General features: G+C 36.6%; 4 protein-coding genes across 6 annotated transcripts; 3 read left to right on the top strand and 1 right to left on the bottom strand.

Annotated features, from left to right (window-relative positions):
• The first annotated feature begins 655 nt into the window (after nucleotides 1-655).
• On the top strand, nucleotides 656-1,436 carry LOC18014758 (putative lipid-binding protein AIR1). Of its 2 annotated transcripts, XM_024154278.1 has the most exons (2): nucleotides 656-820; nucleotides 875-1,436. In XM_024154278.1, the coding sequence occupies exons 1-2, from the start codon at nucleotides 730-732 to the stop codon at nucleotides 1,171-1,173; spliced, it is 390 nt and encodes a 129-aa protein (XP_024010046.1). In that variant the 5' UTR covers nucleotides 656-729; the 3' UTR covers nucleotides 1,174-1,436. The 2 variants fall into 2 exon arrangements, with proteins under 2 accessions (XP_024010046.1, XP_006396746.1); XM_006396683.2 differs by having other exon boundaries at nucleotides 656-1,436.
• Nucleotides 1,437-5,350: 3,914 nt separating this feature from the next.
• On the top strand, nucleotides 5,351-7,468 carry LOC18014757 (F-box protein CPR1). 2 transcript variants are annotated; one of them, XR_002898743.1, is made up of 3 exons: nucleotides 5,351-6,691; nucleotides 6,794-6,997; nucleotides 7,155-7,427. XR_002898743.1 is itself a non-coding variant. In XM_006396682.2 (3 exons), exons 1-2 carry the CDS (start codon nucleotides 5,499-5,501, stop codon nucleotides 6,831-6,833), a joined length of 1,233 nt encoding a protein of 410 aa, XP_006396745.1. In that variant the 5' UTR covers nucleotides 5,351-5,498; the 3' UTR covers nucleotides 6,834-6,853; nucleotides 7,155-7,468. The 2 variants fall into 2 exon arrangements, 1 of the variants encoding a protein (XP_006396745.1); XM_006396682.2 differs by having other exon boundaries at nucleotides 6,794-6,853; nucleotides 7,155-7,468.
• Nucleotides 7,469-16,090: 8,622 nt separating this feature from the next.
• Nucleotides 16,091-19,740, top strand: LOC18014895 (E3 ubiquitin-protein ligase UPL5). Its single transcript, XM_006396681.2, has 3 exons — nucleotides 16,091-18,085; nucleotides 18,571-19,163; nucleotides 19,246-19,740. Exons 1-3 carry the CDS (start codon nucleotides 16,285-16,287, stop codon nucleotides 19,507-19,509), a joined length of 2,658 nt encoding a protein of 885 aa, XP_006396744.1. The 5' UTR covers nucleotides 16,091-16,284; the 3' UTR covers nucleotides 19,510-19,740.
• A 224-nt stretch (nucleotides 19,741-19,964) lies between these two features.
• Nucleotides 19,965-20,843, bottom strand: LOC18014894. The gene is made up of 2 exons (XM_006396680.2): nucleotides 20,749-20,843; nucleotides 19,965-20,389 (listed from the first exon to the last, which is right to left on the bottom strand). Exons 1-2 carry the CDS (start codon nucleotides 20,761-20,763, stop codon nucleotides 20,111-20,113), a joined length of 294 nt encoding a protein of 97 aa, XP_006396743.1. The 5' UTR covers nucleotides 20,764-20,843; the 3' UTR covers nucleotides 19,965-20,110.
• Between the last annotated feature and the right edge of the window lie 2,587 nt (nucleotides 20,844-23,430).

Below are 23,430 nucleotides of genomic sequence, written 5' to 3'. Positions count from 1 at the left end.
ATGATTACGTATATAATTTAGATAATTCTTCGAACATTTAAGTAATCTTAGATTTAAAAATTAAATTATCCAGTCACTTAATTTAAGTACTCCCATGTAATGGAATAACCTTTCACTGAAATTTTTATGATCAAACAAGTTGTATGTTAATTTCAGATATGTTAATCGAATACGGTTAGAAAGGGGTGACCATTTCGAAATACAGGAGCCGAAGAAGAATAACTAAAATGTAGTATGTGGAATCTAACAAATATCTCGTGGAATAACTGAAAATTATATTACAAGATAATCAAATTTCATGTGACGGAATGAAAAAATGGATTAAATAACACTGGATTTTTCAAAAAAAAAAAATCCATTAGATACTTTTTTCGAGTAAGTTAGCTGGTAATTGTAAAGAAGACATGGTACTAATTTTGTTGGTCAATTTTTTTTTAAAAAATGTAAATTTCTTACTACCAAGTAAATAATTAATTTAGTACCATACACTCTACAATTTCCAGCCAACTTTGGACAATGACCATTAAGTTATGAAATCAAATCATTTAGTCAACTAACCTCCTATAGAAAAATCAATAAATAAACATTACTTCTCCATCCTCTCCTAATGAAAACCCTATAAATACCCACTAAACACTTAACATTCCTCTCCACCCATCTCAAGGAATATTAAACACACTACACTACTTCTTGAGCTATTACTAGAGTTTTCTACTCCATAACGATTTAATGGCTCCAAGAAACTCTCTTGCACTCTTCCTATCGCTCAACCTCCTCTTCTTCACTTACACTTCTGCCACATGCCACAAGTGCCTCTCTTCCACGCCAACTACCCCGACCACCCCGACCACGCCAACTACCCCGACCACCCCGACCACGCCAACTACTCCGACCACCCCAACCACCCCCAACACAGGTTCTTGTCCTAGAGATGCGCTAAAGATCGGTCTTTGCGCTAATGTTCTCAAGCTAGTGGACCTAACTTTGGGAAACCCACCCGTAAAGCCATGCTGCACGCTCATCGAAGGCTTGGCTGACCTTGAGGCTGCAGTCTGTCTTTGTACCGCGCTCAAGGCTAACATTCTTGGTATCAACCTTAACCTACCTATCAGTCTCAGCGTACTCCTCAATGTATGTAGTAGAGAAGCTCCAAAGGATTTCCAATGCGCATAAGCTAAATACTTATGACATATCTACAAGCATCCCTATTAAAAAAAAAGAATCATATGTTAATGTTTGAACCTGTTTTTTTATCTTCTTGTTTGTATTTTTCTTGTTTAAAATGATGAATGTAACGTTCTCATGCAATAAATGGACTATGGGGTTTGTGTGTGTAATCGGCAAGTTTATACTCCTTTGCTTCATTTTTCCTAAGTCACTTCTTTGTAATCGTGTCTTCTGATATTGGTTAATAAAATTATCAATCGATGTTTTGTGTAGATTGTGTTTCAGTGTATGTATGTATCCAAAAAAAAAAAAAAAACAAGGTAAAATGATTATACTAAAACACTATAAGACATATATCCTTGTCGACACACACAAAAAAACAAAATTTACGGACTAGAGAAAAAAAACTGTGGAACCATAGAAGCTCTGTAAGTAAGGTAAAACCAAACCAAACTAAAATTTCTCCAATTTAATTGAGCTGAGCAATATTCAGTACTGATTCGAATTGGGTCGACCTATTTTCCACATCAATGAATTAAACAAAAAGTAGAGTTGCACACCTTAAATTGCAAATGGCCTTGATTCATTGTCAGGTACTCCCATCCATAGTTCTTCCTCCTCTAATCATTATTACCTATCTCTCTGGTTCGGCTACATCCAATTCGGTAATGACCCTGCAACGTAAGCTCTAATTACCAGGCTGTTTACAGGTCGTTTCCTCTCATAATTGTATGTTTTTGTTTCTCATTTACCATCTATGTTCTTGGTTTATTGTATCTCTCACACTGCGTGTGTATGATTCGGGAATTTTTTTTCTGTTCTCTTTTGAGCTCCCTTGCAATTCTAATTTCTAAATGATGTCACAGTTGGGTAAGTGGCAAAAGAGAAATAAAAATATGACTCAGAAACACACACACACACACACAAATTGCAAATGGCTCCTCGTTCCATAACAGGTCAACATAAATTCTTCTAAAAATCGTCATGTTAAAACTTAGAACCAAATAAGCGACATGCATGATGTTAGTAATGACTCAGTAACAAACTAAGTATTTTTTCTTTCATTAAGAGGTGTGGATCCACAATTCCACTCAAAGATCACAACATTAATATATGACGATTTCATAAGTTTAAAATGGTTATAAAACGTAGAAATGATACAATTATTTTTTTAATGATTTAAATGTGACAAGTTTAACATTTTGGTATTATTTATTTTTTGAAAGCAGGTATCATTTTGTTAAAGTTGGTAGTTTTGATTAAAATTATACTCTATCTCATAACTAATAATATTTTAGGGTTTTGAATGGTTCATGGTTGTAATGGACGGATAGAATAATCTGTTTGTTTGTTTTAGTGAGCTGAAAAACAAAAACAAAAAAGAATAATCTGTTGCGGACAAAAACCGCTCCTTGTTCACTCTATTCATAAACTTTTGTGTCGCAATAGTGCACACAGTGAGATAGAAAAAAGAAATGGAATAATTTTTTTTTCGGTTGGTCTGAGATGACTGTTTTTGTGAAAAGAAATAAAAAAACTTGTTAACAACAAATTTTTTTCTGCCATAAAGATAGAGAGGTCCAGTTCACAAACGAATCTGTTTGCCCTGTCCACAGAAAATTAGCAACCATTCAAACTGATCCACATACATTTTCAGTGAAAAATTTCATCAATCTTTTTGTTTTTTTTTATTAGAGATGTTTAAGAGACTACGTACACATGTAAGGAAGTGTATATATAACAGTTATCAGAACAAAATGAGATCTAGAAACGGAGAAGAACAAGTCCCCACTGAAAACTTAATTGGAACCATCATGAAGAAAAAAGTACCTAAAACAAAAAACCATACGAAAGAAAATACATACATAGTATGTCACATCTTTTGTACTTTTTGATAAACCAAATACTGATTAATTGATCAAACAAAATATATAGTATTTACATTACAATTATCTGACGTATATTCTTTACTCCACGTTGATTATATTATATCATGTATGAACTCTCCCGTGATCAAATTTGGCATTTTCGGACTTATCATTGATTTGAGATGCCTTCTTATACAATCAAACTTTACAGATGTGTTACGTGTATACTTTATTATGGTATATAGTGTAATAAATATAGTTATCGAGCTTCGATCCAGCGGTTATATGAGTTGGGATTTGGATGGGATGGATTAGATAATTACAAATTTCTCCATGACAGATTACAAATGTTAATTAACTTCCATTAGAAACCGAGGCACATACGACATACCTCATGTATTAAAAATTAGGCAAATGCCTAAAACCACCAAAAATATCATAAAATTAAAGGGTTACATTTTCTTATAGAGATTACCATTATATGTATATTTAATTTGATAAATAGGGTTGAAGTCTAGTTTGAAAAAACTATAACACTAAAACTATTATTATTATTGTTAATTTAATGAAAAATTTTATGCATATATAGTAATATTTAGTAAGGTTAATTACAAACAAAAGAAAACAAGGAAAACATAGCTATTATAAATAAGTGAAAGAAACAAATACATAATAATATGTTTTAAAATTTCTACATTTTTAGTTATGTTATCAATATTATGGAAGTTTTTTAGATAGTATTATTACTTTGATATTTTTGTTAAATAAAAAAATTATATTTTTTTAAATTCGTTTTAAGCCATCGTAAGTATGGCACTGACCTCATACTGTTCTTTTTTTTTTTTGGTCAAACTATTACATCATCACATGCGATTATGATGAACATTACATCCCTACAATACATCAAGATATAAATTCATGAGGGACAATTCACATAAACCCACTTAATTGTCTCTAATCTAGATGACTAATTAAAAGGCCCCACTCATCCGAAAATTTAATTGTAACCGTACAAGTTAAGTTAAGTTACGTAAAAACCTATTTTATTTATCCAAAATCCATAGACCCACTAGAAGAAGTTGAAACTAAAACCCACTAAAGAAGTTAAAAATATGGAGAGGAGAGACATCATTGACAAAGAGGCATATTTAATAACTGTTTTTTTTTTATATATTCGGAGGTAAATCCTAATCTCTTCGGGTCCAGGTTAATCCTCTTTAAATCAGTATCCTTTGTATATAAGTTTAGTAGCAGTTCACATGGTTGGATGGTCAAAAGTTAATAATGTGATAATTTTATATCCAGAGAGACTCGATTCTTAATTTAAATCCACATAGTCAAATTTTCTACTAGAAGAGAATCACTCCACTATCACCTCTTGGTTTAATCACTATTATTTTCATTATTTCTTTTAAGGTTAAATTTAAAACTAACCTATCCTAATGGTGAATGAGGAGATTAAAAAAAATTTTCCTTTGTTGATCTTATAACTCGATTTCGAGTCTTTAGTTTCTCTTTTTTTTTTTGTTAACAACCGTTCACATTTTTTTCCTTCTCCTTTTGAAAAGTTTTGTTTGCCTTCTGAAATATGTTGATGGAGCAGAAGCTTCTAAGAATAGAAATGCTGCCATTCGAGTCCACGTTAGACGGCTAGAACATCTACCATAAACAAATAAAGATTCCATGGTATGAAATTTTCACTCATAAACTTTAGTTTTTAGTTTAAATCTCAAGTTCAAACTAATACCTAGTCGAGAATATTATTACAAAAAAAATGTAAATCAAAGTTGCATTTGTTTGTATACGTATGTTTAGGATTTTGTGGTATAATAATGGGTTTCCATTTCCAACAAGTAAAAATTGGGCTTACTCTTTGTCATGCAATATATACCCCTAATAAAGGAGCCCAATTTATATAGCCTAATAGAGTCCACCAAAGGACAATAAAATGAGCATTTTTTTTTTTGAACAACAATGAGCCTAACATCTCTTACCCGATTTTAAGTGTTTTTTTTTTAATTCATCAAAAAAACATACCAAAGAAAAGTGTTTGAGAAAGGATTATGGATTTTTCTAAGCTTCAGGATTACGGATTATAATCAAACGACATCTTATTACATGTTTGAAATAATTATAAATGTTTAAAATTGACAAAAAAATAAAATTATTGTTTTCACAAGAAAGGAGGTGTATTTATTTTATTTTTCTTAAAAAAAGAGAGAAAAGGTAACAATATTTGTTTTTTGTTTTTTTTTTTGCTGTAATAATAGAAAACATTATCTTTTAACATCTGAAAGCCTACCCGACTACTCTCCTCCAACCACTGTGTTAAAGCACTCTCAACTCCCACTTTTATCTTTCTCCGTCACCTAAAAACTTTCTCGAGAAAATCTCAAATCTGATTCAGAATTTAGCTTCACACTTTCTCAAGTCTCTACTTACTTACACTCAAATTCATCGAAAATGACGACGATTCCGATGGATATCGTCAACGACCTATTCCTCCGATTACCAGCAAAAACCCTGGTTCGCTTCCGAGCTCTCTCGAAGCCGTGTTGTCACCTAATCGACAGTCCCGATTTCGTCTCTTCTCATCTCAATCGCGTCCTCGAAACCGGTGACCACCTCATGATCCTTCTAAGAGGCGCTCTTCATCTCTACACCGTAGATCTCGATTCGCTAGACACCGTCTCCGACGTTGAGCACCCGATGAAACGCGGTGGTCCGACGGAGGTTTTCGGATCCTCCAACGGTTTAATCGGATTATCGAATTCCCCAACCGATTTAGCCATCTTCAACCCATCTACTCGCCAGATCCACCGGTTACCTCCTTCACCTATCGATCTCCCCGATGGTTCGACCACTCGTGGTTACGTCTTCTACGGATTAGGTTACGATTCAGTGAATGACGATTACAAAGTCGTGAGGATGGTTCAGTTTAAGCGTGACTCAGATGATGAGCTTGGTTGCAGTTTCCCTTACGAGGTTAAAGTATTTTCCTTAAAGAGAAATTCATGGAAGAGAATCGATTCGTCTTTTCCCACGATTCAGCTACTGTTTTATTTCTATTACCATCTGTTGTATCGTCGTGGTTATGGTGTTCTTGCTGGTAATAGTCTTCACTGGGTTTTGCCACGAAGGCCTGGTTTGATTGCTTTCAATATCATTGTGAGGTTTGATCTTGCTCTAGAGGAATTCGAAATCCTTCGTTTACCTGAAGCTGTAGCGAACGGTGATGTTGATATTCAGATGGATATAGCTGTTTTAGATGGGTGTCTTTGTTTGATGTGTAACTACGATCAGAAACATGTTGATGTTTGGATTATGAGAGAGTACAATGTGAGAGACTCTTGGACTAAAGCTTTCACTGTTCAGAAACCGAAAAGCGTGAAATCGTTTGCGTATATGAGACCTTTGGTTTATTCCAAGGACAGGGATAAAGTTCTCTTGGAGATAAACAATACGAAGCTGGTTTGGTTTGATCTCGAGACTAGGAAGCTTAGTACACTTAGGATTAAGGATTGTCCTAGCTCGTTTAGTGCAGAACTCGTTGTGAGTAGCCTTGTTTTGGGATGTAAAGGAGATGTTAATAACGTAAAGCTCCGCAAAGAACAGCGAGCTAAAGAAGATAAATTGATGAAGAACAGTAACAAAAGGTTGAGTTTTTCTTCTCTAAAAATGGTGTTTGAGAAAGCAAATCAAAGTTAGTGATTCTGTATCGATATGCTCAGTTTCTTCTTTTGTTTGTTCATTGTCAGGGATGATTTCCTGTCCAAGGGATTCAAGTTGGTCTTATAAGCAAAAGCAAGAAAAAGGAGGTAAGTGTAAAATCTTGCCATTGTTAATGGTGTTTTAGTTTCTGCTACATCTTTATTTTCTTTTCTCTCTTCTCTTATGTTGCGCGGACGAGCCTTTTTCATATTCGGGTGGACACAAAGAGTCAAAGATAGAGTATGTCATAGGTATTGATTTGCTGAGAACTTTTCTCAGAAAGTGTTACAGAGTCATCATAGGATCTCATAGCTTTTGCATATGACCATATTTTCTAGTGCTTTTTTTCACATCAATGTTTATGAAAATTTTTGATCTGCAAACCACCATTGGGGTTTGAATTTTCAGGGCACGGGGTAACGGGAAGGAGATATAGCTTCTACCAAAGCTTTGGATACGACAGGAGATAGTAATAAACAACAAAACCTACGTTTATGTCCTTAAAGAAGAGACTTTACTTCAATACGGGAATTGTACTAGGACCCAAGTTATAGTAGTGTTGTTTTGTAAATGAGTGAAATCTAGATCACTATGTAAGTCTTTTGAAGCTTGTTATAACTTAATACTAACGCTTTGTACTTGCTTTTAATCTGCATAAATTGACATGTGAATGATTTGTTTCTTTCAAGATCAAATAAGAATTAGCACTTTCAAGTAAAAGAGTTTGTGGCAGTTAGCACCACAAAAGTAATATTGTCATACTGTATCTAGCAAAAGAAACTATTTTTTTTTTGTTTCGTCTACCCAATTGATACAACTAGTCAGAATGTTTGATCTGAAGACCATCTTCGACTGGTTTTGGTATAACTGATTTAAATAAATATTACACTTTGTGCACAAACTCTTTTTTCAAGACTATTAAGTCCAGATATTTAAACATCTGGAGATATGGGATAATATGAAATCTAGAAAGCTCTCTCGGAAGATGCAAAAAGAGTCCAATTTTGACATAAAAACCGGCTAATTCGTTGGAGATTCAGTCATATTTATTAGGTCACAACAATCAGTCTGGAAATGTATTGATGTCTTCTATATATCTCTCAAGCATGACATAGCCCAAAAGAGGCTATTCGACTCGGTATTAAAAGCCGAGAGGCTTCTATCGTATCCCTGAATACCAAAAGACTCTAGTCCCCTGCTCTCCTCAAAACTCCAACCGAAGCCACTAACCAATCCATGATCGATCCAAGAGGCGTCAATCCGGCATATCAGAAATCGTTGATCCTCAAAAAGAGATCACGATATCGATATCGGATGGGGTTGCGGCGTCCCAATGTCTACTTAATTTCTTCGGGTTGGTTCGCGATCCTCTAACTCTCTGCTTCCACCCTGGCCAACAACAGAGTATCTTCGGGGGAAATTTATTTCTCGTTAAAAAGCTTGTCATTCCTCACTTTCCACATATACCATAAGATCCAAGGATATACATACTTTTGGGGATCTGTCATTCCTAACTCTTTTATTTTCCAAAATAGAAAATTCATATTTTGGTAAATGAGGTACTCAGGAAGAGGCCCAGAAAAGACTGAAAGTCCGATAATGCCCAGACTTGTAAATCCAGGAGACATAAGAACAGAAGATGGTTTATGACTCTTCAGGTTCTTCACACCTGGCGCATCGCTTATCAGTACCCAAATGTCGGCATGTAAGATTATGTTTCGTTGCCACACATCCTGATAGGACTTGCCACATAACATGTCTCATCTTTCTAGGTGCACGGAATTTCCACACCTGGCTCTGAAGCGTCGTAATACTCGGTTCTCTCATCACTCCAGCTTCTTGTTCTAACTTTGTCCTTCTAATCAGGCCATAACTTGATTTTACAGAGTATGAGCCCGATTTTGTATGATTCCATGCATAACCATCTAAAGTACGGTTCCAGTTAGGTCTCAACCCAAGAATAAGAAGAACATCCTCAAGTTGGAAAAATTCTCGTAAAAAATGGACATTTCATTGTTTTGTATCCTGGCGTATAAAGGAGTATACTAACAGTTTTGGGTCCCGAATCCTGACCTAATGAGCAGCTCCCGCCGGACGAGCCCTATGGTCCGGGATCCAAGGTTCGCTCCACACTCTAGTATTAAGACCAGACCCAATTGTCTTCCCTAAGCCCATCTTCAAGAGCGGTTTTGTGACCATAATGCTCTGCCATCCATAAGATGGTGAGTAGACCCTTCGATCCTCTAAAGGGTCAGATTGTCTGTAATATCTACCTCTTAAAACGCGAGCCAAGAGAGATGAAGCATACTGGAAAAGTCGCCATAGCTGTTTTGCAAGAAAGGTTAAACAAAAATCTTGTAAATCTCAAAATCCTAGATCTCCCATGTCATGGAGAATGCAAATTTTGTCTCATGCAATCCAGTAAATCCCACTGTTATTTTGCTTATAGTTCCACCAAAAATTGGCAATGACACTTCGCATTTTGTCTGTAACTCTTTAGGGTAGTAAGAAGCATGATATGACATAGGTAGGTAAGGCTTGTGCAATCAATTTTATTTGAATTTATTTTCTACTTTTGGAAAGAGGTCTTGAGGACCAATTATTTTCACGATTACTCAGACGGTCATGAACATTAAAAAAAAAAACTTTCTTTTTTGATCCACAGATTTGTTCTGTGAATCCCAGATACATACCCATGCCACCATACCTCGCTTTATGTTCTGGTCCACTCTATTCCATGATGGATGATTTCCCGAGGTTGAGTTATCGTCCCGAGGCTGCTCCATATAAATAAATGATCTTAAAGATCTCGGCTCCTTGCTGGATGACCGCGCTACAGAAAAAAAGCTATCATCGGCAAACAGAAGGTGGGAGACCGGCGGGCTCGCTTGAGCTATTTCAGTATAGTGATACGTTTTTCTTCCTCTGCTTATTGAGTAGGGAGATAAGTGCTTCTGTGCACAGAACAAAGAGAAACGAAAAGAGAGGATCTCCTTGTTGCAATATTCTCGAAGGGTTAGTTTTTCTTTTTGCTTCTCCATTGATAAGGATTTGGTATGAGGCTGAAGAAATGCAGAACATTAATAGTCTGATTCATCTCTCTGAGTATCCTTACTTAGTCATGAGTACTTCAATGAAACTCCATTCCATCCGATCATAGGCTTTACTCATGTCCGTCTTTATAGCCATGAAGTTTTCCCTACAAATGGTGTTGGTACGGAGAGCATGGAAATTTTCTTGTGCCAGCAGAATTTTTTCTGTAATAAGACGCCTAACCATGAATGCCGATTTTGTTTCTGAACTCAAGTTAGGTAATGTCTTTTTTAATCTTTTGCACATGAGCTTTGAGATAATTTTATAGCTCACATGACAAAGACTAATCGGACGAAATTCCGCCATAGCTCTTGGGTTTTCTTTTTTTTTTGGGGATAAGACATATACTAGTCTGATTAAGTCTAGGATCAAAGAAACCCGATACGAAAAAGTCTTTCACCAATTTTAATTATGTCGTGGTGTAGGTATCACCAGAATTTTCGATAGAATTTGTTCGTCATTCCATCTGGTCCAGGAGATTTATCAAGATTAATATCAAACTATGCTTCTCTATTCTCTTTTTCCATCGGCTCCATCAATAGGAGGTGGTTCGAGCTGTCTGAGACTTTTTTTGGTAATAAACCGGAGTGAAACTTCTGGATCTATAAGTTGTGATGACGTAAACAAATCTTGAAAATATTGGGAAGCCACCCGTTCGATACCTTTTGTGTTTTCCACCAAATTCCTATTACGATCTTTTAAGGATACAATACGGTTCCAGACTCTCCTTTATGCAGTAAGGACATGAAATTTTTTTTTTTATTTTCATCGCCATGCTTATGCCATTAGAGGTGTCAAATTGGGCTCTGACCCGTGGATTCGGCCCAAGTAAAACCGCAGCGCTGCGGGCTTGGGTTCCATAAAATTGGTCCAAATAAAAAGCGGGTTTTGCGGTCCAAACCCGCGTGGAAGTTGGGCTTTTGCGGGTCGGGTCAAAGCGGATCCGCGGGTTTGCGGGCCAACCCGCAAAATTTGATGTTTTCTTATGAACTTCGAAAAGTGAAGTATTTTGTTATTTTTGATTGGTGGATTTCGAAGTATTAGTTTCATGGAGTGAATCGAAGCCTAGTGGAGTCATACAATTTAGCTATTGGGCTTTGTGATAGCTTCATTTCAATGACAAGGAATCATCAAACTGATATGTGTTTTATATTCGATTCGATTCAAATTCTGTGATTGGATTTTTGAATTTGGGAGAAAATCTGGTCATTGTCTTCCCAGCTAAAAACTTGTAGTTTTTTTAGAGTTTTAATTTCAGTTTAATGTCATAAGTTTGTTTTTCTTTGTTGGTTTTGCTCATCGACTATATCACGGACGTGGTTTTTTATTTTGTCTGCAGCGATACAAAGGTAATTTAGAATCACTTAAATCATGAATTGATCATAAATAGTTTTGCTTGAAAATCACATTTGTTTGTACGCTGGACTAACAAATAAGCTAGGTTCATCTTTTTTTTTATATATATGTGAATGTCTTGTTGCTTGTATCTTGATGGTTATTTAGCTTAAATTACCAGTTTTTATGTGTATCATTATTTGTAATTCATTTATTTACTTTTCAAAACTAAGTGTTTATTTTTAACGTTAAATTGATTTTTCAAATCTTATTGTATTATAGGGTTAGGAGTCTTGTATAAGAGGTTTATCGAATTCATTTGTTTGTTCATCGAATTTACTTAGACAAGAATTTTCTTTAGTTTTGTTTCTTATGCATATTGTGATTCAGTTACGAGCAAAATTTTATTATCCTCTTGCAGAATTTCTGGTACTATAAATCTAAATATCATAAGAACTTTAAGATGAAGAAAAAAGTATGAACCCGCAGGCCAGCCCGCAAAACCGTAGAATATAGATGGGTCGGGCTTGGACACATCAATTTAGGACTGCAGCTTATGATGGGCCAGTCCACCAGACCCGAAAAAAAAATTAAACCCGCATCAGGTCGGGCTATTTGGACGCGGGTTGGCCCGTTTGACATCTCTATATGCCATTGCTCTCGACTTTTCTATTTCCAAAAGATTTCTTCCTCACGAAGGGATAAAAAAAATTTTCCTCTGATCTCTACTATCTTTTTTGACGTAGTGTTTTCGTCATCTTGGGCTATATCAAGTTGATTCTTTAATTCTTCTATAATTTTTCTGAATTTTTCAAAAGAGACTTCTTCCAAAAAGAGATATTTTTATGATAATGAGCTATTTTTTGATGAAAATCTCGACGTGAGATTTCATCAAAAGAATCCCAGCCAGAGATTACAGCCTCTATGAAACCCAGTTTTCCCAACCATCTTTTATCAAACTTAAAAGCTTTTTTCTTCCTTTGGTTATCCACTCGTATCATATCCAAAACTGGTCGGTGATCTGATCCATTTAATTTCAGGTACTCCACAGTAATGTGGAAAAATTTAGATTAAATTTTGTGTCAAGACGACACTTAACTTTACCCGAACGTCTTCTTCTAACCCATAAGAATGAGTTTCCCTTATACGGGAATTCTAGCATTCCACAATTATCCAACATAGTCCAAAAATGGACAAAAGAGAATTCTGATCTCCGTCGACCTCCCTGTTTCTCATGGTTTCCTGTTATATCGTTGAAATCTCCTATTATAAACCAAGCGTCTTTTCTGGATAGGCTCATCCTGGTAAGACGTTCCCAGACATGTTCTCGATTTTTCATAACCGGATCTCCTTAGTCGAAGGTCATAAAGATTTTATATCCGTCTAAAACAGTTTTTACATCAATCAAACGCTTATCTGAATAAGAAATAGAAACCGTAGGTTTATCCATATAAAAAAGGCTAAACCGCCGCTGCAACCTCTCGGTTCGACGATATAGACCTGGTCATAGCCAAAATACACTTGCATATCTTGCAGAAAAGAGCGATTGTTCTTAGTTACCGATAAAAACATAAAACGAGGTAAAAATCAATGGTGGAGTTCTTCTAGGTGTTCCTTTGTCAAGTCGGCTCGCATCCCTTGACAATTCCATCTGATCACGTTCATTTATGGCGGTTAACTGGTTTTTGGGCTCCTCCCAAACCATAAGTTGTTGCAGAGTTGGGCCTTGAGGCCTTTTGATGCTTTTCCTCTTTAGCTGAGGCCTTTTTCACTTTGCTTGGGCCTGGCCCAGATCCAGGATTTTTCCCTTTCCTTTTGTTCTTCGGTGAAAATCGACCCTTTGCGAGGCTTCTTTTATTCAGAGAGATTTTGATAGCTACCGGTGAATGTGGAATCTGTTTCTTCTTACCCATATAGATTTTTTCTGGTTTTCCAGTCCCATCCATAGCCTCAGAATCGACAAGCAATTTCCATCGAGCATTCTTTCAATTTCGGTTCCGATTCCACCAGGTCTTCTTCCATTGGCGATGCAATTTCTGCTTCAAATCGGAGATGCTCTTCATGATAAGTGGAGATTTTGACTCATTCTAACCTGTGTTTACTGATCGTTTTAAGAGTCTTTGGAGTCTTTATTTCAGGTTGTTTCAGGTAACTAGGAGGGTTCATGAGATAATTGGAGTAACTGGTAACACTGGAGCAAACAGGAGCTGAAGCTGAGCAAAGGGAGCCAATTTCACACGCTCATGGGAGAAATTTTGGTTGGAGCACCTGCTCTCGATTTTACCTTTTCCTAGAGCATCTGCTCCAACTTCCGGTGAAAAATATGGAAACTGGTTTTACTTATTCCTGAAACGCGTGAGAAGGAATAAAAAGAGTCCAGAGCCGCCTACTTTGAGACTTACACTTTATTTTACAATTTTCTAGACTTTGGAGAGTTTTTGCTTGTAAGAATTTGGGAGAAGAATTCCTCCAACACTTGAGAAGAATTCTGAACCTTTGTTATCTCTTATTTTTATTCATGAATTTCTTTTCATCTTTTGCTGTGTCTCTTTTCTCCATGTCTGAGTAGATCTCTTAGCTAGATTAAGGTGTTCAAAGAGATTTTCATGAGTTAGTGATTGAATGCAAATATGGCTTAATTAGATTGTCTTCACCATAGTTGTTCTTAATGCTTAGATTGAACTGATCACTCAATCTGCGATTTTAGATTAATCTATTCATCAAAAGTGTAATAGGTTGCTAGAATAAATTTTGGTGAGTGATTCTTCCTTAGCCAACGACAATTGATGTTGAGGCGGTGAACAGATCAAACCTGCTTGTTAATGCTTGTCTCCAATTTTCTAGGTTCAAACGACATTTTACAATTTAGGTTGTTAGACAAAGTTATTGGTGCCACGACAGTGGATCGATATGCATTTATGTTTGAGTTCAAGAATTGCATTTAAACCGTACACTGATTAGTAATTCGATTGCTATCTCTGAAAGTTCTGCGAATTGCCTTAGTCTAGTGCTTTGTTTCATTGAATTCTAAATCGTCTATTTCATTTTCTTGCGTGTTACGTTACAACCCCCAACAATAATTTTCGTTTTAGCTTTGTTTCAACCCTCGTAGAGTCATAGTGCAACGCTGGTCCTCTGGAATCCGAATCCTTTATATTACAATTACAAACTGTTCTATTGCAGTAGAAACTAGGAGATACATCCAGTGAATCACTTCACCAAATATATCGTCAACTTCCAGCAAATCTTCCAGTTCGTTTTCCTCATAAAGATCTGCATCATCTAGCCATTCATCCTCATCAGCAAGACAGCAATGCTAGATGAGGGAATATAATTTGAGATGGTAAGTGTCCATGAGTTTATATAGAGCTAAAAAGCTTGGATGAGAATCCTTTTGAGATGATAAGTGAAGTTAGATTAGCACAAAGCTAGAAATTAAGAGGTCTTCAGTCTTTGGTGGACTGTAGTTCCTGAGAAAGGGAGAGGTCTTCAAGCTTGGCTTCTAAGAGTCTCTTGAATGGGGTCACTTGAGAAACAACTTCCAGAGGTCAAGAGTGTTGATGTATCTTAGCACAGCGCTAGAAGTGGGTTATCATTAACAGAATCATAAGTGACTGGCGGAAAGAGACAGAGAAACGGACCCTCCGACTCGCAGTCGAGGGTGGAAAGTGAATTCCGGTCAGAGGCAGTGGATGAAAGAAGATGAGGTTATTTTGGGTAAAGAAAAAAAGATGAAATTTAGAAAAATAGATCTAAAACAATTTAGGAAAGTTTCGATATTTGTGCTCGAAAGCGTTTTCATAGCAAAAACAAACATGTAATTAAGATTCTCAATAAACAATATAACAAAAAAAAATAAAAATTGAGATACATTTCTTACAAATTTTATCTTTTTTTTTTCTATTTATTCGACACAGATTTTATCTTTGGTTTTTATCTATATAAACACTTTGCCAGTTGTATTACGCTGGTCAAACTTTAATTTAGTTATTGATATTATTTTTGGTTAAAAATCTAATTTGCTGATTCTTCCGGTAGAAATAAAATTATTAAAAACTATTAATTTTCGATAATTCTATAAATATTTGTAAAAAAATCAATGTCATCAAATATGTTAACAATAAATTCTACAGATAATAATATGAATACAATCAAACATGTAATTAAGATTCTCAAAAAATAATATAACAAAAGAAATAAAAATTAAGATACATTTCTCTTACAAATTTTATCTTTTATTTTCTTTCTATTTATTCGACACGAATTTTCTCTTTGGTTATTACCTACATAAACACCTTTCCAAATTGTATTACGTTGGTTATATCTCAATTTAGATATAGATATTATTTTTGGTTGAAAATCTAATTTATTGATTCTTCCGATAGAAATAAAATTATTGACAAAAAAAAAAATTATTGAAAATTACTAATTTTTGACGATTCTATAAATATTACTATAAACCAAAAATAACATATTTTACAATATCTCCAAAAACAATTATTTCAATGAATACAAATATTTTGACTTGGTGTTATTGTTCAAGATCTTAACAAAACTTATTCAAAAATACTACTAATTTTTAACGATTTTACGAATTTTCCTATATAAAAAAAAAACAGATTTCCCAATGTTAAAAAAAACAAGTATTTTAATGAATTCTATTATATTTGACTAGCATATTGTTCAACACCTTGATAAACTTGTTCAAAGAAAAAGTTATAAAAGAAAAAAACCCAAACCATCTTTTTGTTATTTTGTTTCTTTACCGGATTAAAGGAAGAATCAGTTTTTAACCTAAATTGACACACGTAATTAACAGGGAAATATTTTTTGTAGGAGTAATTATTATCTTTTCGAAAATACATTATATATTTCTAATATAAATCTATGGGGTGCGTCTGTTTAACAATGGCGTAGAGAAGAAATTAATTGACGGCTAAACTTAAACCCAGACGAAACCTCCGATCACTTTCTCTCGGTCCCTTCCTCTTCCTCCTTCTCGCCTTTACATACACCTATACACGGAATTACTTCCGTCTATACCTCTTTTTCCGTCGATTAGATAAGCTTTCACCATCGGCGGCGAGGGAGAGGTGAATTTCGTCTCCCGATGACTCTAAGCCGCGCCGATTCCTCCAACTCTAACCGATCCTCTTTCTCCGCCGTGGCTGGAACCGATCATCACAAACGGAAACTCGACGACTACGCCTCGTCGTCCCCTGATCACGGCGGTGATCTCCTCCTAAAGATGAAGAGGCACGAGGTAAACGCCGATCACTTGTCGGCGTTTCAGAAATCGTTTCTCACGTGGAGCTACGGCGGCAATTCCGGCCTGAATCGGTCGTTTGCTCCGGCCGCGGAGTGTTCTTCCTCTTCTTCCTCTCGCGTTCCCGAGTCGTCCGGGTTGTCCGAGTCGACTCGTTTGCAAATCTTCGTGAGGATGATGTCAGGAGGGAAAACGATCGTGATCCACGCCGATAGAAACGACACCGTGTTGATTCTTCACGAGAGAATCGAGTGGAAAACTAAGATTCCGGTGACGGAGCAACGGGTTATCTACAAAGGTAAGCAGCTGCAGCTCGAGCACACTCTCAGCTACTACTCGATCGAGCAAGACGCTTCGCTCCAGCTTGTTGGAAGGATGCAGAGCACGGAGCATCCGGTGGCTTGGCAAACTGTTGATGATATCATGTACACAATCTCTCGAATGCACAGAGGCGAGATTCTCTTCTCCATCGACAACATCAACGAGAAGCTCGTTAAGTTTTTCGCCTCGATTCCTGTAAAAGAAGAGAATGCGACTGCCAAGTATATCAAGATTTTCTCGAGCTCTTCGGTTCCAGCTGCTCTGGTAATGCTCTACGCTTCTAAGTTAGAGATTAACAAAGCCTGTGCTAAGAGCTCCATCAAGCTCTTCTTGAATAGTTGCATAGGTTTGCCTCAGAAACAGAAGAACTATTGTTTACCGGTCGTTTTAGAGTTCTGTAGATTGCTAAGGAACGTTTGCTCGAATAACAAGCTGTATCTTGCTTCCCGGAACACCTTGGGATCAATGCTGGAATCGCTTAGTGAGGATGATGCTCGAATTCATTGTGGATCGTTGGCTTTTATGGACGAGATTTTCCCGTTCGTAACCGAGTGTGCTGATGGTGTGGTGTCAGAGTTACTCGGTAATGAAGGGCCTAGTTTATGTGACGTTCAGAAATTCTCTTCCTTTTGGAGATGCTTGAGGAGGGTCATTGTACTCCATTCTGCCACCTGCATTCCCATTGCTTTACCTCTGCGAAACAGCGGATTGGAAAAGGAGATTGAAAAGCTTTCTCGGATGTTCAAAAAGCTGTTGACTACAATGGACATTTGTATGTTGAGAATCGAAACTTTGTTGGGTAGAAGAGGAGTTGCCAATATTGAAGCTGTGTCTGCAAAATGGTCTCAGTTTCTTGCTATTCTGAAGATCATCAATTCAATGTCTGATCTCTATCAAGGTGCCAAGGAACAGGTAGCTTGTCTTTTGAATAACAGGAAGGTTTCATTCTGCGCCATCGTTTTGAAATTTGCAAAAAGAGGCGATGATCACCGATGGATCTTTGAGTACAAGGAAGCTACAACCTTTGAATCTAGGAGGCATTTGGCAATGCTGTTGTTTCCTGACGTGAAAGAAGACTATGAGGAGATGCACGAAATGCTCATTGATCGGTCCAATTTGTTATCTGAATCGTTTGAGTACATAGCGAGCGCAACCCCTGGGGCACTTCATGGTGGACTGTTCATGGAATTCAAGAATGAGGAAGCTACAGGTCCTGGTGTTCTAAGAGAATGGTTCTATTTGGTTTGTCAAGAGATATTTAATCCGCAAAATACTCTCTTTCGTCGATCTGCTGATGATTTTAGAAGATTCTCTCCAAATCCAGGTAAGCTTTGTTACTTTTCTCATGACACCACTAGACTAGATACAAGTGAATTTGGACCTTCCTTGAACATTCATAATTGTTCTTACTGTCTGAAATCCCATTTGCTGTTACCCTTTTTTCAGTTTGCTTTCTTAGAATCCTGAGAACATAGTTAGTATGTCAGTATTGTATATGGTGTATAGTTCCTACCGTGCTTGTAATTTGATGAACGAGGATGCACTTCAATTCTAAACGATTGTTGTTATATCATCTTAGGATCTCTATACTGAAGGATTACTAGTAGACTTATCATAGTCCTATATTTATTACAGACAGCTTGATTGTGTTTCTTCTTTTCTTGCTTAACTATCTTAAAGGGAGCATCAATTATTTAAGAAGCCATTAGAAGCAAGAAACAAATCTAAGCATGTCACTCTTTGCTCTAAGTAGATATACAGTATTGTTTGATGCTCTCCAATGATATTGAAGTCTTGTCTTATATTCAGCATCCCAGGTGGATCCATTGCATCCAGATTTCTTCGAGTTCACAGGTCGTGTGATTGCTTTAGCTTTGATGCACAAAGTTCAAGTAGGGGTGCTATTCGATCGTGTTTTCTTCTTACTGTTGGCCGGACGGAAAATTTGTTTGGAAGATATCAAGCACACCGATAGAATCATGTACAATAGCTGCAAACAGATTCTAGAAATGGATCCAGTGGAGTTCGATTCAAACGGAGGTCTTGGTCTAACATTTGTGTTGGAAACCGAGGTGCTTGGAAAAAGGGATACACTAGAGCTATGTGCAGGCGGGAAATCAGTTGCTGTTACCAGCAGGAACAGGGATCAATACGTCAAACTCCTAATCGAACATCAATTCGCCAGATCAATCTCCGAGCAAGTGGAGCAATTTTCACAGGGTTTCTTTGATGTCCTTTCAGATACCGAAATGACCAAATCATTTTTCAGGAGAATTTACCCTGAGGATCTCGATGGGATGCTTCGAGGAGGTGAAAACCCGTTAAGCATAGATGATTGGAAAGCGCATACACAGTACAACGGATTCAACGAGAACGACCACCAAATAGACTGGTTCTGGAAGGTAATACGTAAAAAGCTCAACTTTTATATAACCCATTTTTGTTAAATCCCTTATACTGAATTTCTGAATCCTTTACTTGTAGATTATGAAGAAGATGACAGAGGAAGAGCGGAGGAGTGTACTCTTCTTTTGGACATCGATTAAGTTTATACCAGTGGAAGGGTTTAGAGGGCTACCGTCAAAGCTTTACATATATAGATTATATGAAGCTAATGATCGTCTTCCAGTGTCTCACACTTGCTTTTACCGTCTCTCTTTACCAAGCTACACGTCGATGGCTCTCATGGAGCAACGACTTCGATTCATCGCTCAAGATCATGTCAGCTCCAGTTTCGGTAAATGGTGAAGAAATAGTGTGTCTCTATCTCTCTCTCTGGTCATTAGGTTCGTAGATTGGTGCTTTTGGTGTACAGATTTAGCTGTGGTCAAGCTCTGTTTATGACCGGGGGAGAAAGGTGAAAAGACCTTTCTTAATTTCTTGTTTTTTTTTTTTTTGATGTTTAGCTTATGAATAAATTAATCTCTTTTTAAACTTATGTCAAGGAGGAAAAGTTATAAAATAACAGTGTCGTTTTAACATTTCGTTTTCAATTACATTTCTGTTTGGAGTTTGTTGGACTGGTCGATTCATGTAAAGTAAAGACTAAACATTATTAGGGTAAATAACTAACTTTGATTGGCAAAATAGCCAAATAGGAGTTTGGTTCCACTACAAGAACTCTAAAGAGAAAGCTTTTTTTGTTCTTTTCACCAGAGAGACATCAAACTCTAATGTGACATCTCAATGAACTCATCATAGACAAGAGAAAACCATGATATAGCATTAGTATATTAAATATCATTACAATAATCATATAAATATGCGAAATTTTATAAAATATATAGGATTTAGCAACAACAAAACAAAAAGGAAATTCTCACTTCTCATGGGGTTAAAAAAAAGGTTATTACACTGTCTTCACTTCAACAGCCTTTGTGTCTTCTGCCGCCGGTTTAGCAACACCTTTCTCCTCCACAGCTGCGGGAGTTTCAACCGGTTTCTCCTCTTTAACCGGAGCTGTCTCGGTTTCTTCAATCTCTTTTTCTACCTTTGGTATTTCGTCGTCTTCTTTGATTTCAACTTCAACCACCGTGGCTGAGTCATCTGTCTCAACGGTTTCCTTAGATGCCTCGGTGGTTGGCTCGGTTGTGTTCTTCTCTTCTGTGTTTGCTACTATTTTCCCAACCTGCGGTAAGAAATCCATCGAGCTTCAGCTTTTACAGAGGATTTCTTGATCAACAACTAATACTGATAGACTATTTACAAATTCTACAATAAAAGAGGAGATATAAAACACTTGCACAAAATGTTTTGTTATCAGAAATTATGGTTAGTTCAATTATATTGACGCATCATCGATATCAATTGTTGATCTCATGTGGAGACTTTTACACTGATATGGTCTAAAAACTTACCAAGTACAAAATATGACATGAAATTTATAATCTCACTCATGCATGCTGCTATATAAAGTTTTGAGGTTTTTCCGAGTACCAAAATATACTTAAATTATACGATTCACTGATAAAAAATGAAGAATATTACCTCAACACCAGCCATTTTGGAGAATCTGAAGAAGACAATTATGAACAATGGAAACAAGTGTGCATATATATATTTAGAAAAGGAGGGAGAGATTTGTGAGTGAGTTAAGCGAAGAGAAGGATGGTATTTATAGATTTGATCTTCGAAAAGTAAAACATAAAATGAAATTAAAATTTAAAATAAAAATGGTTAAGCATATTGATGATGCCTGATGTGTCATAATTACAGGTAAGAACATCACTGAAGTGTGTAGTAAACTACCTTGTGCTGCTTTAAAGTGTTTATTATATGTGTGGGCAATGTCATGCGTGGAAAACAAATTGATGTTAACTCATCTTTATTCTATAACATCCTAGTAATCAGTTTTTTCATAAGACTGAGGTTTTAATTATATATTTAGTGTCTTGCTAAAAGAAATAAGAACACGAAGTTTCATTTTCTTCCATGTAAGTTCAAGAAAGCTCTTTCTTCGTTGTGATTTGTGAAGTGGTCCATTTTATGTGGTATGGTACACTTGGACATATGTGTAGATGTGCAGATGACATATGTGTAGCTCTTTCATTTTCATCTTTTCCTTTTGTTTTCCAGATTCTATTTCTTCTACTTTAATTCTCTCACGACACCTCTTTTATTATCTGTTTATTCCTTGTACTTCTTTGAACCATTGCTTCCTCCAAGTTCCAATGTTTTGTATTCAAACAAATCTTTACAGAACAACATAACATTCGATTCTTTTCTTGCTTTAGTATTTTATTACGATGCTTTTCTTTTGATACTTTGTTTGAAGAGGACTTGTATAAGAGTGTGACCTTTTAGCATCGATGCCTGGTTTTACCAATATAAAAAACAAGTCTTGCTATTTTATAACATCTGATTGCCAATTCTCGGAACAAGAACAGGAACCACAAAAAGTATAAAATCTGTAAAATGAAGGAATAACGTGTTTATTATAATAGAATGCATTTGTTTACGTCAAAAAGAATAAATTTGTTTTAATTCGTCACTGAACTCGCTAATATACAAAAGTAACAAACTCTATAAAAAATTGGCAAATTAAAGAACGAAACAGTAAATTTGTTGTAGTTTGTCTATGAATTTGACGAATAATTGACCAAAAGCGTCTTGAAAAAATTATAATCAACAAAAAAACCTGCTTGTTGTGAAAACTTCTTAGAAACTTTATTAATCACTGGAATGTATATATAGAGTACATAGGGAATCTAGGTTAAGTACAATGCCCTGATGGGCCTAATGGGCCGGTATAAGAGTCCATATATGATATGTGTTATAACACTCCCCCTTGGACGAGTGAACCGGGTCAGCTACTCAATCGAGATCTCGATAATGCGCTGGGGAATGTTGCCTCATTAAAACCTTACCAGGAAAAACCCAGTGGGACAAAACCATAGTGAAGGAAAAAGAGTACAACACGCATTACTCCCCCTGATTGTAGCATCACTGCAGATCTCTAAGTCTATACATTCCTATCTGTTTGACGAGCTTCCAGTGTGTTGAAGTAGGCAATGATTTGGTGAAGAGGTCAGCTGAATTCTCACTGGATCGGACCTGGTGAACGCTGAGAGTGCCGTCCTTCTGCCAGTCTGAGGTTGAGAAGAACTTCGGTAGAATGTGCTTCGTTCGATCTCCTTTGATATATCCTTCTTTGAGCTGAGCTATGCATGCCGCGTTGTCTTCATACATCACCGTGGGCTGTGTGTCTTCGTCCATACCACAATCTCTGCGGATGTGCTGAGTCATGGAGCGCAGCCAGACGCATTCCCTACTAGCCTCATGAATGGCTAGGATTTCAGCATGGTTTGATGAAGTGGCAGTGAGTGTCTGCTTCATTGATCTCCAAGAGATGGCTGTTCCTCCATGCGTAAAAACGTAGCCAGTTTGAGACTTGGCAGTGTGCGGATCTGATAGATATCCTGCATCGGCGAAGCCGACTAACCCATCTTTATTTTGGTTAGTATAGAAGAGTCCTAAGTCTTGAGTACCTCAAAGGTATCTTAGGAGATGTTTTATACCGTTCCAGTGCCTCTGAGTTGGAGATGAACTATATCGAGCGAGGAGGTTCACGGCGAAACATATGTCTGGTCTAGTGTGACTAGCCAGGTACATTAACGCTCCTACAGCACTGAGGTATGGCTTTTCAGGACCAAGGATTTCTTCATCATCCTTTTTGGGACCAAGAGGGTCATCACTTAAGCTTCTAACTACCATTGGGCTGGTCAATGGGTGAGCTTGGTCCATATTAAATCGCTTGAGTACCTTTTCGATATAAGCCGATTGATGCACAAGGATTCCTCCTTTGATGTACTCAAGTTGTAATCCCAAACAGTACTTTGTTTTGCCTAGGTCTTTCATTTCGAATTCTGCTTTTAAGCAGTCGACTGTTTGGGAGATCTCACCAGATGTTCCAAGGATGTTTAGATCATCCACGTATACTGCTATGATTACAAATCCTTTGTTTGAGTACTTCTTGATGAAGATGCATGGACTGATGGGGTCATTTTTGTAGCCTTCTTTGATGAGGTAATCGCTGAGGCGGTTGTACCACATACGCCCACTTTGTTTCAGTCCATACAAGGATTTGTTCAGCCTGATGCAGTATTGATCTCGAGATGCATTTTTGTCTTTTAGTTCAATGCCATCTGGGAGTCTCATATATATTTCGTT

Source organism: Eutrema salsugineum, unplaced genomic scaffold, assembly GCF_000478725.1.
Source record: "Eutrema salsugineum unplaced genomic scaffold, Eutsalg1_0 scaffold_3, whole genome shotgun sequence".
Classification (NCBI taxonomy): Eukaryota; Viridiplantae; Streptophyta; class Magnoliopsida; order Brassicales; family Brassicaceae; genus Eutrema; species Eutrema salsugineum.
This window is presented reverse-complemented; position numbering and strand designations above follow the sequence as displayed.

Coding starts and splice junctions, on each gene's coding strand:
- LOC18014757 (XM_006396682.2), top strand. CDS start 5,499: ATGACGACGATTCCGATGGATATCGTCAACGACCTATTCCTCCGATTA. Junction 6,692..6,793: donor ATGAAGAACAGTAACAAAAG/GTTGAGTTTTTC, acceptor GTTCATTGTCAG/GGATGATTTCCTGTCCAAGG.
- LOC18014895 (XM_006396681.2), top strand. CDS start 16,285: ATGACTCTAAGCCGCGCCGATTCCTCCAACTCTAACCGATCCTCTTTC. Junction 18,086..18,570: donor AAGATTCTCTCCAAATCCAG/GTAAGCTTTGTT, acceptor TCTTATATTCAG/CATCCCAGGTGGATCCATTG. Junction 19,164..19,245: donor AAATAGACTGGTTCTGGAAG/GTAATACGTAAA, acceptor CTTTACTTGTAG/ATTATGAAGAAGATGACAGA.
- LOC18014758 (XM_006396683.2), top strand. CDS start 730: ATGGCTCCAAGAAACTCTCTTGCACTCTTCCTATCGCTCAACCTCCTC.